Source organism: Bidens hawaiensis, unplaced genomic scaffold (genome assembly GCF_021521415.1).
Source record: "Bidens hawaiensis isolate Kalapana, Puna unplaced genomic scaffold, B.hawaiensis_p1.1 tig00010796_1, whole genome shotgun sequence".
In the NCBI taxonomy this organism is placed as follows: Eukaryota; Viridiplantae; Streptophyta; class Magnoliopsida; order Asterales; family Asteraceae; genus Bidens; species Bidens hawaiensis.
The window spans coordinates 596,049-613,891 of record NW_027491829.1 but is presented as its reverse complement, the minus strand read 5'-3'; the positions used below and the strand labels follow the sequence as shown (position 1 = coordinate 613,891).

Sequence of the window (17,843 nt, the reverse complement as noted above, 5' to 3'; positions counted from 1 at the left end):
ATTGAGGGCACCGGAGAATATATAAATCAATCAGTGATATTTACAAATCAAAATCAGAAGAAAAAGGGACGTGGGAGGATGGTAAACCGCGTGTAACCTCCCAAAGACGAAGATAATAAAAAAAAACTGCCTTTTAATTTAATTTTGTTGGATGGCTGATGAAGAGGTAGGTCCCAGCAGAGTCCAGTTGGACCCGCAAGACTCACCTTGAACAGGGACGTCTGCGCAATAACCAACTGCTCCAGCAGGACACCATGCTCAAAGAACCTTACGCGCAGTACGCCAGCTGTACCCGCAGGGAAAGCCTCCCAATGGTGAAGTACCCCGCCTGTTCCCGCAGCTGCGGATACAAGCCATCAGGGAAGACTACCCGCACTAACAGCAAAGCTACACGCACAAGGCATTCGTTCAGTAGTCACATGAAGGAATGAGCAAGGCGGGAACATTCCCGCCTAAATGAGCCAGTCCGTATGCTTCTGGAAGGTCTTCCGTACTATACCTACTAAGGTATGGGCGGAACAGACAGTTTGACCAGAGCAACCCATGAACTAATCACAGGGTGACAGCTCACCGACAACAATACGAGGAGGAGCACCCTCTAGTACTGTTCGTCACTATTAGCCGCTGCCTACTCACCAACCCTTACGATGGGACGTGCGCAGCCTACAGTTGGTGGAACAGTGCGCAGCCGGCAGTAAAAGGAACAGTATACAGCCGACCTTATTACTGTTGGCCGTAACCTATCCACCAACCAGTATGGCTTGTGCGTGATCCACTGTTGGTAGAACAGGAATACTATTCAGCCGGCTGTACCTGCTTGGAAACCTACCTTCGGCTATAAATACTCCAACACCTTGGAATGGTAAGGACATCATCTGATATCCCAATCTTATCTAGCAATCTCTTAATATACTCTTATATTCAGAGCAATCTAGTCTGATTCTCACGCCGGAGGGTGGTCACAAGGAGGAACCCCCCCTTCTCAGTGACGAGCTTACGGTGTCTGTTTTGCAGGTCTCCTGAAGAACAACCTTCTCAGCTAGATCTCATCCGTAGGAAACATTACTTAACCCCCAGATTATCTATAATCTGTCCAGGGTTCACTTAGTGTTTCTTCAGCTGATAATCAATCTTCATTCTTATTGGATAGTCAGATATAAACTTTACTATAATAGGCTTGTTGAAGGGCTAAGAATAAATCTTAGATTTTTATCCAACTGTTAGTTTTGAATCACAATGATAATCTATTAGTATAATTAACAGCGGTAAATAGTAATACGCCAAAACTGCATTGAAGAATCTTTTCAAACTCTAGTGAGAATTACACAAGTCGGGTATCTTTCCCACGTCACTGGACCCACCCGTATCAATCAGGACATGTGTGCAACCCAAATATCAGATGAAACACCACCATACCTCACTGAAACTATGGCAGAATCAACAGCTAAAGCCACCGTCTGCGTTACCGGCGCCAGCGGCTTCATCGGCTCGTCCGCCTCCTTCTCGACCGCGGCTACACCGTCAAAAATCTCAGTTACTTTTCATGCAACCAACTAAAACACACAGTGGCACCACTGTAACCAACTAAAACACACAGTGGCACCACTGTAAATAACCACCACCACAACCCCAAATATAAACCACAAAACCATCATAAACAAATATTTCATTCACCGTATATAATAATAATAATAATAATAAATAATAATCCTAACCTAACATGGATTCTCATCGCCGATCAAGTATTGCAATATTTTTGTTAATCGTCTCGTCATTGGTGGTTGTTGAAGCCGATGATCATAAAGTGAAGTTGACATTGTACTACGAAGCTTTGTGTCCGTCTTGTGCCGATTTCATAGTCAATGATCTGTATAAGATATTCGATGACGGATTGATTTCGATTGTTGATCTTAAGCTTAGTCCGTATGGAAACGCTATGATCAGTTCCAACGGTACAATCGTTTGCCAGGTTTGTCTATTTGATTTGATAAAGCCAGTAAACAAACCGAGCATTCATTAACTGTTTGGCTGGAAGTTCGTTTAGCTTATTTATTAAACTTTGTTTTCAGTAGATCGGTTTTACCATTCAAAATATGGTGATGGCGCATTACCTACCTCTTTACTCTTTACTGAAATGGGATCATTTTATTATAATAATAATAATATTATTATTATTATTATTATTATTATTAAAACTATTAAATGAACAATTTACATGAACAAAATTTTATTCATGTAACTAAACAAACGAACATGTTTTGTTTTTGTTTGTTCAATTCATTTATGTTTGTGACCGTTTGTTTGTGTTTGTTTATATATGTTTTAACATATTTTTCTAAAAACTTTCTCGTAAATGCATTACTAGCTAGTCTGAGTTAAAATTTTTAGAGAAGTTTCATGATGATTAAAGGTTCGAACCGATTTTTTTATTTTATTTTTCTAGAAAATCTTTAGTCTATGTTAAAAGTTATAAAAATATGGGTTTTCTTGATTACATATTAGTATATTACACATGCTTGCATATTCGAATTTGTTTTTTAAATGTATTAATAGTAAAGGTAAATTGTCAGTTCGATTTACATTTACACGACTAGTTGCAAGTTGCAAACGGAACCAAACCAAACCGTTTTCAAAACCGAAACATGAATCAAACCGTTTGAATCTCAAACGGTCGAACCAGCGATGGTTCAGTCGGTTGCAATGACAATATTAATCAACACCTTGACTAACTAGTACGATATAATAATCACAAATATCATGATGAGGTAAGTTATAAGGCTTCTAAGCAATAATAATACAGTTTTTCAACTTGCAACATTTAATAATCAAGCCCTTATTCTATAAAATTTATTTGTTCATTTTGTTGCAGCATGGTGAATGGGAGTGTGCACTTAATACTGTAGAGGCTTGTGCAATTCATGCACGGCCTGCTGTGGTAAGACTATTGTCCAAAGCTCTATATTTAAGTTCCTTTTTTAGTAACCACGAGAACCCGATATATAGTAAAAACTTAGAGGCTCATCATCAATACCCTGCTAACCAATTGAACCATGAGCGGATCTAGTTAAGCAATGGGTGGTTTTCTGGAACCACCCGAGTTTCGAAATAATAGTCTATCTGTATATATAAAATAACAAAGTGAACTACTTATAAGTTAGGAGAGAACTATCCTATTTACATTAAAAGCAACTGGTCTAGTGGATAAGGCACTAGTTTTGTTAACTAAAGGTCTTAGGTTTAAATCTCAACTCTCTAAACATGTTACAATTATACAAAGTTATAGACATTTGCTCTCTCCCATTGTATTTATATCATGTGTATTCTAATTTCTAATGATGGTGTCTTTTTATAATTATTGTTCAATGGTATTTTTTTTATGTAATGAACTTTGACCGAACCATTGAATCGACCCAAAATTTTTTATCTGACTCCATGAAATTGAAATATTTAAAATTAGTGCACCGCCTAAATATATTCCCGGATCCGCCATTGGGACTAGGTAAAATACAACTTACAGTGTGCATGTAGCCTTAACAGGGTTAAGACATCATTTGATGTAGTAGTATTGATCCTTTTCTAACACGGTTATTTGATGCAGAGTGGTCACTTTCCATTTGTATCTTGCGTGGAAAAATTAAATCTCGAAGAGAGGTACACCGAGTGGAATACATGCTTTAAGAAATTAGATTTGGATCCAAAACCCATTGTTGACTGTTACAAGAGTGGTATCGGACACAAGGTTCGTTTCCTTGCTAACCGCGTGCTAAGTTTATACCAATTTCATCGCTCTTATTCTTATCCTGTGTATGCAGCTTGAGCTACAATACGCGGATGAAACAGCCGCTCTTAAACCTCCTCATAAATATGTGCCATGGGTCGTTGTGGATGGAAAACCGCTTTATGATGTGAGTATTTCATATGTTTGTAAACAATAAATAAATTGTCGTTTGTTGAATTTTGTCTAGAGAAATTAATGACATTATTTTGTGACACGTAGGATTACACAGATTTCATAAGTTTCATATGTAAAGCTTATAAAGGTTCTAAGGTGCCCCGAGCTTGCCTTGGTATATCCCGTCCATTTACCGCTCCAACGGATAACACAAGATCCTTAAATCATGTGTGCTACAAAGGAAAAGATGTGAAGTCAAAGGGGAAGTCAACACTATTAGAAGCCATCTCATCAACGGTAGCTTCTTGGATGATCATGTAGGAATAAGATAATCTATGTAAGGTTAAATGGTTAATAACTTAATGATAAAAGTATTATCCTAGTAACATCTTTTCACAAATGTTAATCAGCCAGAAAAAAAGGGCTTTTAATGAGGATCCATAAGCCCAAAATGCTTCTTATTCTAAAATTGCAAACGCACCATAAATGGGCTTTTCTACAGTACAAAATTTCCAGGTTTCAGCCCAAAAAAAGCTCCTTCTAAAATAGGACTGTTCATGAGCCGAACCGAGCGAAGGCTTGCTCGTTGCTTGGCTTGTTTACAACCGAACCGAACGGCTGAAATTTGAACCGAGCGAAAATCGAAACGAGCCAATATTGAATGGAGCATTTTTCGATCGAACATCGAACAATTTTCGAGCATTATTTATTTCTTTTTTATCTAAAAATTTCAATAAAAAACAAGTTTCAAGGGTGTAAATAATATATTTTGTAAACAAATTAGTAATTTCTAGACAAACGTGTTACATATTGAAAATTTTTAAAAGAAAGTAGTTTGAAGTAAGATATAATGAATATATAAACAAACTTTTAGTATTCTGAAATTTTGAATCGAACTAATGAAACTATAAAATTGACATGATATGAAAAATTTAGAAGGGTTTTAAAAATTGTATACTTATATATTATGTTTGTTGTCTATATATTTATATATTTGTTTATATATAATTATATAAAAATAAATTAAAAATATTTGAGCAGAATCAAACCGAGCAGCCCTTTGCTCATTGCTTGGCTCGTTTACAAACCAAACCGAGCAAAGTGGCTTTTTTACAATCCAGCGAAAAAATGAGCGAGCAATTTTCGAGCGAGCGACGAGCGGTTTAGACGGCCCTAACATAAGCTTATTAATGTTATGAGCATATTAATGTTATGGGGTGTTGATCGAATTTTTTATTCCAAGCAGACATAATGGAAATGGAAGGCTTGGACTGGACAGCAGTGAAAAACCAGATCAGAGACAGCCCTACCAAGAATTCGTCTCAATTAGGTGCTTGTAGTAGTATTTGTATTTTTTGTGTATGGTATTGTATCCGATAAAGTAACGGCAATGTGCATTTAAGTGCCGTACAATCTAAAGAGTTAAAACCATAATCCTGAAAACTATTAACCAATATTTTCTTTTTTCTTTTGTAGGTTTGGTTTTACTAACAAAAATCACATATTACCACTTCTCATCTCAAAATTATTCCAAATACATATTTAGAAGTTCCGCCCTGCTTCATATAAAGAGATTTAAATTGTTTATGTATTGTTTTAGTTACACAAATGCTGCATAGTCTTTTCACTGATATAAAGAATTATGACCGTTCATTGCAATATAACGAATGCTCGATCTTATTGATATATAAAGATTTCCGTACACCACAGTACAAGGAATGTTCAATCTGTATATCAAGAGTGCATTTGTGCTATATGTACATCTATGTAGTTGATATCGCCGATATATCAGTGATATATCGGTTATCGCTCCCTTGGCGAAATATCAGTCAAAATATTGGTACTTTTAATATCAGCGATGTTGTGACACCCGGTAAATTCCCAACCCCTTAAACTAAGTAATCAACCTAATAATTAGGTGATTGTAAATATTATGCGCGCCATGTTAGTCAGCGCGTGCATTTGTTATGTGCGCCCTGCGCGAGCGCGCTATGTTAAGAATCAGCGCGGGCACATTATGTGCGCCCGGCGCGAGCATATGTTAGTCAGCGCGTGCATGTGTTATGTGCGCCCTGCGCGAACGCACCATGTTAAGAACCAGCGTGAGCATATGTTATATGCGCCATGCGTGAACGTTTTGGCCTTATGTTTTCATGTAACTTTTATGTTGTCTATGGGTTGACCATCCCGCATGATGCTAAGGCGGGTGCATCCTACATCGTTTATGCGCGTGCGGAAGGGAACTAACCTACCCGCATGGCGGGAACTTTGAGAGCTAGTTTGTCTGAAGCTCCAGGATGGAATTGACTTCAACATGACTGATCACTATGTTGAAATACCAAAACCACCTGGAGAATCTACAAATGAAACTCAAATGTCCCTAACTGCGAGAAGGTTACGCACCTACCCGCAGCAAAGAAATGTTCTACACGCAGGAAGCTATGCGCACCAAGTTATACGCGCAGAACACTTAGTCAAAATGATCAGATTTAAGGAAATTGTCCCCGCCCAAAAGAGGGCGGTAGCGTGTTTCAGAAAACTTCTACTTTTTACTGTACACTGTCTAAAGCACTAAAAAAGCAAACTGTAAAAGTCAACTGCCAGCCACCCACTCTCACCAACCACAGCCCTGCATGTCCTGTCCATATCAAATCAGAATCTTTAATCTACTTTTCTACTCTTTTAATAAATAATAATAATTTCCATACTTTATCATCATTTCAAAAGATTACAATTCCCTAAAGCAAGGGATTATGTTCCCTTGAGTTTGCCTATAAATTTGTAGCCTAAATTATCACCCAAAACACACTTCAAAGAACTACAAACTTGCACTAATCTTTTCCCAAGCATCCGTCGTTTCCAGCTCCGATCCTGTTACTAGGTAAGCCGAGATTATAACCTTGAGATCTACTTTCCAACCCTTATATCTTGATCTTAATATATATATTTGTTATTTAATCGTATTCTAGACCTTCGATTCCGAGGCCAACACCAAGAAAACCCGAATCTCGATTAATCCCTTAACAAGAACCACAGGTGAGTCTCACAGCCCCTATTTTCACTGTTTTCACCATTTTAAACTGTTTTCGGGGCGAGGGACACGTATTTAAATAATGTTTTATCATGGTATATTTACAAGCTAAGCAAACGATTACGTGTTTAAGTTATGTTTCATGATGAGCAATGCGAACAGTTATCTATGGTTTTTCGATGATAGTGCACCAGATTCGAGTAAGTGATCACTTTACCATTGGAACTCTAAGGGTAGGGACTGCTGGTTTGATCCGCCACTCGTAGGGGTCGCACCTCTTACACAGACGAGTGCCTAGCATGTCACGGGGCAGTACTATGGGATTAAGCCCGCTCGTAGAGGTCGCTCCTCTTACGCAGACGAGCGCCTTGTTTTCCGGCACAACGTCCGCGCGTAACCCGCGGGACGGTATTACAGCATATATTCGCTCGTAGTGGCAGCGCCACTTACACAGACGAGCACAGTTTTCCAGAAGTGTCCGCGCGTAACCCGCGGGACGGTATTACGTTATTTTAGCTCGTAGTGGCAGCGCCACTTACACAGACGAGCACAGTTCCCAGAAATGTTCGCGCGTAACCCGCGGAACGATTTTATCAGAATATGTTGACAGAACTATGTTTTACCAAGCATGTGTTTTAATGATGCTAACAGAATTATGTTTCAGAATGATTATGATGCAATACGATTTATCAAGTTACTAAAACTTGTGAACTCACTCAGTTTATACTGATTCAAATGTTTTTACGTGTCTTTCAGGAGATAACTAGGTAGCGCATGGAGTCACACTTAGAGCACCACACGCTGAACATCTAAAACAAGCTTTTTGGAAGATTTTGGTTTTATCCCCTCGATGCGCGCGGTTACCCGCCGCGCAAGGGGATATGGCGAGAAAATCTTCAGTTTTTGTACTTGGATGTTTTTATGTAATACTTAAACAATGTAATGTATTTGTATTAAACTTCTCATGCGCAATAAAAATCTTTGAATGTTTTGCAATGGCCCGTGCTTAAGTATCAATCCCCACTCGCGCGCGCCCGGCTGTTTCCGCCGCTCAGGGCCGGGTGTGACAGATTGGTATCAGAGCACTGGTTATAGCGAACTAGGAAAAGAAGTTTTTAACCTAGACTATAACCTTTGGGGAATCGCATGAAATATTTTTCAAAGAATATTTTCAAAAGAAAAATCACACACGCACTTAGGAACACGGGTCACAGTGTCTAGAGATAAGAACATTATGTGCTCTGAGTACATGCGCTAAGTTTGTTATATTTTCTTTTTATGAAAAGAATGCCTCCAACCAGAGCCAAGGGAATTACCATGACACCCGAGGAGCTCGCAGAAATAATCGCGCAGGCGATTGCAACACATGAGGCCAGCAAGGCCGAATCTAGTCAGGGTCGCCAAGAGAACGAGACCCCAGAACCCGAATCAGGAGCCTTGGACAAAGGTTGCTCCTATAAAACATTCATGGCCTGTAGGCCTTGGCCGTTCAAAGGCACCGAAGGAGCCATTGGGCTCTACAATTGGATTGACAAGATGGAGACAGTTCTCTCCATCAGCGGATGTAGTGAAAACCAGAAGGTCCTTTACGCGACCTGCATGTTCCAAGAAGCAGCTTCGTCTTGGTGGAAGCTCCAAGTAAAGACTTTGGGGCGAGAAGTTGCTCTTCACAAGACCTGGGAAGAATTGAAAGAAATGTTGATGAGAAAGTTCTGCTCTCGCGCAGAAATTCAGAGCTTGCAACAAGAATTCTGGAACCACACCATGGTAGGAACGGATATCGATGCCTACACCAATCGTTTCAACGAGCTTTGCCAGCTGGTGCCAGACATGGCAAACACAGAAGAAAAGAAAATCGAGAGGTACATTTTTGGGTTACCTCCTGTCGTTAGAGTCCCGCTCAACGCCGCCGCACCTCCGACCTTTGACGAGGCGGTTGCGCGAGCCATCACCCTTACAAGGGATACGGTTCGTGCGGGTATGTTGACCACCCGCTTGAACGAGCAGCGAACCTCTGACTCCAAGAGGAAATGGAACTCCCACCGAGGATCAGACTTCAAGCAGCCACCGCCCAAGAAGCAGGAAAGCACAAGGGTTTACGCGATTCAAGCCGCGGAACCATCAAGGAAAGGATACAGCGGGCCTTACCCATGGTGCAGCAAATGCAAGTATCACCACGAAGGCGAATGCGCGAACGTCACGTGCGCCAAATGTGGCAGACCAGGACACAAGACGGTGAATTGCCGTGCTAAAGAAGCTGGAGCCAATGACAACTGCTACGCATGCGGGAAGCCTGGACACTTCAGTCGGGATTGCCCACAGAAAGGAAACCAAGCTCGCGGGAGAGCTTTTGTGATCGGCGCGGGTGAAGCAAAGGAAGAGCCGAATGTGGTAACCGGTACGTTTTTGCTTAACGGTCATTATGCATCTGTCTTATTTGATACTGGCGCTGACCTAAGTTTTATATCCCATGAGTTTAAAAACTCCCTGGGCTTAGCGACCAGTAGGCTAGACAAACCTTATACTATAGAACTAGCCAATGGTAGGCAGTTATGCGCGAATGAAAGGACTGAGCAATGTGTATTATTCATGGGAGGTCATGAGTTCAATATAAATTTGTTGTCAATAGATTTGGGAAGTTTCGATATTGTGGTAGGTATGGATTGGTTGGTCGAGAATCTCGCGGAGATTGTTTGTCATGAGAAACAGGTTCGGATTCCACTGTTGAACGGAGAAACTTTGATGATTCAAGGGGAAAGAAGGGGAGTTGCGACGAAACTGATTTCGTGCCTAAAGGCGCGTAAGTGCCTAAGGAAAGGGTGCTACGCCTTCCTGGCGCATGTAGTAGAGAAAGGAGATGAGCGAAGAATTGAAGACTTACCAGTAGTGCGCGAATTTCCAGAAGTTTTTCCTGAAGATTTGCCCGGGTTACCGCCGCCGCGACAAGTTGAGTTTCGTATTGATTTGGTCCCAGGAGCTGCGCCAGTAGCTCGAGCGCCTTATCGCTTAGCTCCGTCTGAGATGCAAGAGCTATCCAATCAGTTACAGGAACTATTGGATAAGGGTTTCATACGCCCAAGCTTTTCACCTTGGGGAGCTCCAGTACTGTTTGTAAAGAAGAAGGATGGTTCGTTCCGGATGTGTATTGACTACAGGGAGCTGAACAAGCTGACAGTCAAAAATCGGTACCCCTTACCGAGGATTGACGACTTATTTGACCAGTTGCAGGGATCCAGTTATTATTCGAAGATAGATCTACGGTCAGGATACCACCAACTTAGGGTCCATGAGGAAGACGCGCCAAAGACAGCCTTCCGAACCAGATATGGCCATTATGAGTTCTTAGTGATGCCTTTCGGGCTAACTAATGCGCCGGCTATATTCATGGATCTGATGAACCGTGTGTGCAAACCATATTTGGACAAGTTTGTGATTGTGTTTATAGATGATATTTTGATTTACTCTCGAACCAAGGCCGAGCATGAGCAACACCTGAGAATGATTTTGGAATTGTTAAGGAAGGAAAAGTTGTATGCGAAGTTTTCCAAGTGCGAGTTTTGGCTTAGAGAAGTTCATTTTCTCGGTCACGTTGTAAACGAGAAAGGAATACACGTCGATCCTTCTAAGGTTAAAGCCATCGAAAACTGGGAAGCGCCAAAAACCCCAACTGAGGTGAGGCAATTCCTAGGACTAGCTGGCTACTATCGACGCTTCATTGAGAACTTCTCCAAGATAGCTCTACCTCTGACCGCGCTAACTCAGAAAGACAAGGCGTTTATTTGGGGCGAGAACCAGGAAGCAGCGTTTCAAATGTTGAAACAGAAGTTATGTAGTGCGCCAATCTTATCCCTGCCCGAGGGGACAGATGACATCGTTGTTTACTGCGACGCTTCACACCAGGGACTCGGATGTGTCCTTATGCAGCGAGACAAAGTTATAGCGTATGCCTCGCGCCAACTTAAGACCAATGAGAAGAACTACACAACGCATGATTTAGAACTTGGAGCTGTCGTCTTCGCGCTAAAGATTTGGCGCCATTACCTCTATGGTACGAAATGTGTAATCTTTACGGATCATAAGAGCCTCCAACATATATTCGATCAGAAGGAATTAAACATGAGGCAACGAAGATGGGTTGAATTGTTGAATGATTATGATTGCGAGATCAAGTATCATCCGGGGAAAGCGAATGTGGTAGCAGACGCGCTAAGCAGAAAGGAGCGAATAAAAACGCTACGAGTCAAGGCTCTAAGGTTGACCATTCACGCAGATCTCTCTACCCGCATCCGAGACGCTCAGCAAGAAGCCTTGAAACCAGAGTTTGTTAAAAACGAATGCCTTGGGGGTATGGTTAAAAGTTTGGAACTGAAAGAGAACGGCAATCTATATTTCGCTAACCGCATATGGGTCCCCCTCAAGGGAGGATTGCGCGAGCAAGTTTTAAACGAAGCTCACAAGACGCGATATTCCGTACATCCTGGCGCAGACAAGATGTACCAAGATGTTAAAACGCTGTATTGGTGGCCCAATCTTAAAGGCGCCATCGCGACGTATGTCAGTAAGTGCCTGACGTGTTCGAAAGTAAAGGCTGAATACCAGAAACCATCGGGGTTGCTTCAGCAGCCAGAAATTCCCATGTGGAAGTGGGAACAAATCTCTATGGACTTCATCACCAAACTACCAAGGACACCTGGGGGTTATGACACGATATGGGTTATTGTAGATCGGCTAACTAAGTCAGCGCACTTCCTGCCGATTAAAGAAACTGATAAAATGGAAAAGTTAGCCCGACTATATATTCGAGAAGTAGTTTCAAAACATGGAGTCCCAGTGTCCATCATTTCTGATAGAGATAGTCGGTTCACCTCAAGGTTTTGGAGATCATTACAAGAGGGGTTAGGTACTCGTCTGGACATGAGTACGGCTTATCACCCCCAAACGGATGGACAAAGCGAACGAACGATCCAGACATTGGAAGATATGCTGCGCGCGTGCGCGATCGATTTTGGAGGTAGTTGGGATACCCACCTCCCGTTGGTTGAATTTTCTTACAATAACAGTTATCACACAAGCATTAAGGCTGCGCCGTTCGAAGCTTTATATGGGCGCAAGTGTAGATCCCCACTGTGTTGGGCTGAAGTGGGCGACAAGCAAATGACTGGTCCAGAAGTGATCCAAGAAACAACAGACAAGATTTTTCAGATAAGGGATCGCCTTAAGGCAGCACGCGACAGACAGAAAAGTTATGCTGATATGAGAAGGAAACCGTTGGAGTTTCAAGTAGGGGATAAAGTACTTTTGAAAGTCTCTCCATGGAAGGGAGTCCCCCGTTTCGGTAAGCGAGGAAAGCTAAATCCGCGCTACATTGGACCTTTTGAGATCCTGGAGAGGATCGGTCCAGTTGCTTATAAACTCCGTCTACCCGCCGAACTCAGTGGAGTTCATGATACGTTTCATGTATCCAACCTCAAGAAATGTTTATCTGACGAAACGTTAATTTTGCCGATGGAAGAGATTCATATTGACAAACAGCTGCACTTCGTAGAAGAGCCTATAGCAGTAACCGATTGGAAAGAACAAAGGTTGCGCAGAAGCAGAATCAAGTTGGTAAAAGTTCAATGGAACTCAAGGCGTGGGCCTGAATTCACTTGGGAAAGAGAAGATCAGATGCGCATAAAATACCCACACCTCTTTCAGAATATGGCTTCTGCCAGCAACGTCTCTTAAATTTCGGGACGAAATTCGTTTAACGAGGGGAGAATGTGACACCCGGTAAATTCCCAACCCCTTAAACTAAGTAATCAACCTAATAATTAGGTGATTGTAAATATTATGCGCGCCATGTTAGTCAGCGCGTGCATTTGTTATGTGCGCCCTGCGCGAGCGCGCTATGTTAAGAATCAGCGCGGGCACATTATGTGCGCCCGGCGCGAGCATATGTTAGTCAGCGCGTGCATGTGTTATGTGCGCCCTGCGCGAACGCACCATGTTAAGAACCAGCGTGAGCATATGTTATATGCGCCATGCGTGAACGTTTTGGCCTTATGTTTTCATGTAACTTTTATGTTGTCTATGGGTTGACCATCCCGCATGATGCTAAGGCGGGTGCATCCTACATCGTTTATGCGCGTGCGGAAGGGAACTAACCTACCCGCATGGCGGGAACTTTGAGAGCTAGTTTGTCTGAAGCTCCAGGATGGAATTGACTTCAACATGACTGATCACTATGTTGAAATACCAAAACCACCTGGAGAATCTACAAATGAAACTCAAATGTCCCTAACTGCGAGAAGGTTACGCACCTACCCGCAGCAAAGAAATGTTCTACACGCAGGAAGCTATGCGCACCAAGTTATACGCGCAGAACACTTAGTCAAAATGATCAGATTTAAGGAAATTGTCCCCGCCCAAAAGAGGGCGGTAGCGTGTTTCAGAAAACTTCTACTTTTTACTGTACACTGTCTAAAGCACTGAAAAAGCAAACTGTAAAAGTCAACTGCCAGCCACCCACTCTCACCAACCACAGCCCTGCATGTCCTGTCCATATCAAATCAGAATCTTTAATCTACTTTTCTACTCTTTTAATAAATAATAATAATTTCCATACTTTATCATCATTTCAAAAGATTACAATTCCCTAAAGCAAGGGATTATGTTCCCTTGAGTTTGCCTATAAATTTGTAGCCTAAATTATCACCCAAAACACACTTCAAAGAACTACAAACTTGCACTAATCTTTTCCCAAGCATCCGTCGTTTCCAGCTCCGATCCTGTTACTAGGTAAGCCGAGATTATAACCTTGAGATCTACTTTCCAACCCTTATATCTTGATCTTAATATATATATTTGTTATTTAATCGTATTCTAGACCTTCGATTCCGAGGCCAACACCAAGAAAACCCGAATCTCGATTAATCCCTTAACAAGAACCACAGGTGAGTCTCACAGCCCCTATTTTCACTGTTTTCACCATTTTAAACTGTTTTCGGGGCGAGGGACACGTATTTAAATAATGTTTTATCATGGTATATTTACAAGCTAAGCAAACGATTACGTGTTTAAGTTATGTTTCATGATGAGCAATGCGAACAGTTATCTATGGTTTTTCGATGATAGTGCACCAGATTCGAGTAAGTGATCACTTTACCATTGGAACTCTAAGGGTAGGGACTGCTGGTTTGATCCGCCACTCGTAGGGGTCGCACCTCTTACACAGACGAGTGCCTAGCATGTCACGGGGCAGTACTATGGGATTAAGCCCGCTCGTAGAGGTCGCTCCTCTTACGCAGACGAGCGCCTTGTTTTCCGGCACAACGTCCGCGCGTAACCCGCGGGACGGTATTACAGCATATATTCGCTCGTAGTGGCAGCGCCACTTACACAGACGAGCACAGTTTTCCAGAAGTGTCCGCGCGTAACCCGCGGGACGGTATTACGTTATTTTAGCTCGTAGTGGCAGCGCCACTTACACAGACGAGCACAGTTCCCAGAAATGTTCGCGCGTAACCCGCGGAACGATTTTATCAGAATATGTTGACAGAACTATGTTTTACCAAGCATGTGTTTTAATGATGCTAACAGAATTATGTTTCAGAATGATTATGATGCAATACGATTTATCAAGTTACTAAAACTTGTGAACTCACTCAGTTTATACTGATTCAAATGTTTTTACGTGTCTTTCAGGAGATAACTAGGTAGCGCATGGAGTCACACTTAGAGCACCACACGCTGAACATCTAAAACAAGCTTTTTGGAAGATTTTGGTTTTATCCCCTCGATGCGCGCGGTTACCCGCCGCGCAAGGGGATATGGCGAGAAAATCTTCAGTTTTTGTACTTGGATGTTTTTATGTAATACTTAAACAATGTAATGTATTTGTATTAAACTTCTCATGCGCAATAAAAATCTTTGAATGTTTTGCAATGGCCCGTGCTTAAGTATCAATCCCCACTCGCGCGCGCCCGGCTGTTTCCGCCGCTCAGGGCCGGGTGTGACAGATGTTGACCGATATTTGACTAATATTTGACTGATATATCACCGATATTCTCGATATCAGTGCTTTAAGTCTTACTTGTCAACTTTTAGTGTTCAATGTTAATGTTTTAAGTCCTAATCAATTCTTACTTGCCACGATTATTAGTGTTTTGCAATTTGCAAAAGGTTAATTTGTTAATGATAGAAGACTATACCGAATGATAAGTGTTAAAATGTTATATATATGAATGTTACATGATATTAAAATTACCGATATCCTACTGATATCTTACTGCGATAACCGATATCTTAGATATCGATTCTTAACCGATATCCGATATTTTTTCCACATTAACTGATTAGATGTACATATTGATTGTGAGTAATAGCATAATTTCACAGTTAATGGAAATAATTCAAGATGATTTGACTTTCCTGTGAGTTTTGACTCCGGTAATATACGATGTTAGTTTCTTCAAATAATAAGAAAAATATTAGTTGATATAAGAGATGGATATTGCAAGGTAAGTAGTTTTGTCAACATATCAATAAAATAATTGACAAGTTTTACCTTCAACTTATAGTTAACACAAGGGGGATTTATTATCCAAAATAATAACACAATCTAACAAAGCAATCTATGTTTGCTTAGTATTAATTTGACACTTAACACATCAAACGACATTTGGGTCAGTAATATTTTGGTGAGTTATCAAATCTTGAGTAGTTGAGGCTAGAGGTGACAAAAAAATCGGTTTCACCAAAACCGGTTTTAACAAAACCGGTTCATGAACTAACCCAAACCGCCGGTTATGGTACCAGTTCCCATTTTCGGTTTTACAACCGAACGGTTTGAGGAAAACCGGTTATAAACCGGACTGAACCGACCTGGACCAGGTCGGCCTATCTTGTTTTTAAACCGGTTTATAAACCAAACCGGTTTGGATTAAACCGGTTTTGACCAACCTTTAACAAAACCGGTTTTGTACACCTCTAGTTGAGGCCCAAGGGCCTGAAAATTTTGTGGGCCCAAGATAGTAGGCTGAAAAAAAAGTTATGAGCCTAAGGCAGGATGCTAAAAAAAACTACTTAGAGCCTTAGGCTATGTGTAATAGATTTTATAGAAGTGGATAAAATCCTCACACCATCCCCCATGGGTATTATGGGGTGTTATGGCCTTATATGTCTTGAAGTGATCACTATTGAAGGGCATTATCCATTAACATGTTTTTAACCAAAATGTGTTATGATAATGTGACAGGAAAATACTCTTTAGAAGACATTAATCATTACTCATGCCCTTAAAATAGCCGGCCCAGATTGGTACACCTAAAAGCTCAATGGTGTAATTGATAGTTTCGAGCTTAATTAAGCTCCCATCAAATTATCCGTGTCATAAAATTTCTCAATTTTATTAATGAAATGTATGATTTATCCACTTATACTTTTAAGTTTTAAGCTTGACTCGGTTTATTGGTAAGTTATGTATAAACAAAGACTAAGCACATAAAAGAATGAAGGTCACTGGACTTTTAAGAGATTTACAAGTCTATTTAACATATAAAGCTTACTAAATAAATAATAATGTAAATTTCAAATATATTTCAAGATGATGTAGTCAAGTGGAGCAGTTTTTTGATTGGACTTGACTTATTTCCACTCAAATTTTGATATAATAAATAAACAAATCGTGCATGGGTCCATGAAAAGCTTAAAGAAAAAAATGCGGTGAGTACTTTGAAAGGTGAGGGGCCTATTTGTTAATATCAGAAAGTGAAAGGTCACACCAAATTATGTATGTTCGAATTTATTACTCTCGTCCCGATTTTATTTCGTTGTCGGAGTCTTCTACTACAATTTGTCAAATTTAACTCAATATCCTTTTACCCAATTTTCTTTTCTTTTTTTTTTATCTATCTTTTGGATGTTACTCGACTTTTGTTAACCATGAATCCCATGATTTATGTTTCTAGATATCACACATCTTTGTTTTTAGAAGAATTATTCTAAATTTTACTCTAAAATATATACCACGAAAGTGCTCTTATATTTTCAAATCGATATGTATAAGATCGTGTCTTTCCAGCTTTATAAAATTTTATCAACAACTGAAAGAGTCTAGTTCTAAATATAAATCAATTAATATACAACCTGCTTAGTTTGATTCTTTGACAATAACCATCACTTTCAAAATTTTCATGTTCGGTGATCCGCGTCGAGACTCGATCTTGAATCAGCCGTCGGTTCGGTAACTTGCTTCTATGTAATTCAATTCATTTGAAAAGTTAAGTTTCTATGCCAATAAACCCAAGGTGATATCTCGAGCCTCAAACGAACACCTATAAAATTTAATCCTAGTATGTGACCTAGTATTTTGCTAAGCTTGTGTATAACAAGTTCTTTGGGTGTAGCTTCTCGAGACCATTGTTTGATACGTGGTGAGCGTATCATATGCCAGTGACATATTAGTTCTTATTTTTATAAAAAAAATCTTCAGATTATGTTCATTTTATATGTTTCTTTGACGAAATGGTTTACACCTTTGGGTGGCATATATGATGCGTGCACGACGTTAGTGGTAGGGTCGGCCCGTGGGTCAGGGACATCAAGCAATGGCTTTTGGCCCATACTTAATTAAGGTCTCCAAATCCAGAAAAAAAGAAAACCCTATTAAATATAGATATATTATAATTGGAATATTAAAAACAAAATTATGTATTAATTGATCTGGTGGTAAACATAAGTGTTGTTCAGCTGTATGTCATGATTTCCAGACTTGTTCCAAGTGTTTTTTAGTATTTATTTTATTCACGGTTATCATGAAAGGCCCATAAAATCTTATTTTGATTTAGACCTCCAAAATCGTTCCAAGCGTTTTCTAGTGGTAAACATTAGTGTTGTTTAGCTCTAAATCTTGATTTCTAGACTTGTTTCAAGCGTTTT

General features: G+C 40.4%; 1 protein-coding gene across 1 annotated transcript; it reads left to right on the top strand.

Annotated features, from left to right (window-relative positions):
- Positions 1-1,720: 1,720 nt before the first annotated feature.
- LOC143536367 (gamma-interferon-responsive lysosomal thiol protein-like) lies at positions 1,721-4,213 on the top strand. Its single transcript, XM_077030371.1, has 5 exons — positions 1,721-1,969; positions 2,870-2,935; positions 3,599-3,739; positions 3,813-3,905; positions 3,998-4,213. Exons 1-5 carry the CDS (start codon positions 1,721-1,723, stop codon positions 4,211-4,213), a joined length of 765 nt encoding a protein of 254 aa, XP_076886486.1.
- Positions 4,214-17,843: the final 13,630 nt, after the last annotated feature.

Bases quoted from the DNA above. Each gene is read 5' to 3' on its own strand.
- LOC143536367 (XM_077030371.1), top strand. From the start codon at position 1,721: ATGGATTCTCATCGCCGATCAAGTATTGCAATATTTTTGTTAATCGTC. The intron at 3,740-3,812 runs GTTCGTTTCCTT...CTGTGTATGCAG, and splicing joins AGAGTGGTATCGGACACAAG to CTTGAGCTACAATACGCGGA. The intron at 3,906-3,997 runs GTGAGTATTTCA...TGTGACACGTAG, and splicing joins ATGGAAAACCGCTTTATGAT to GATTACACAGATTTCATAAG.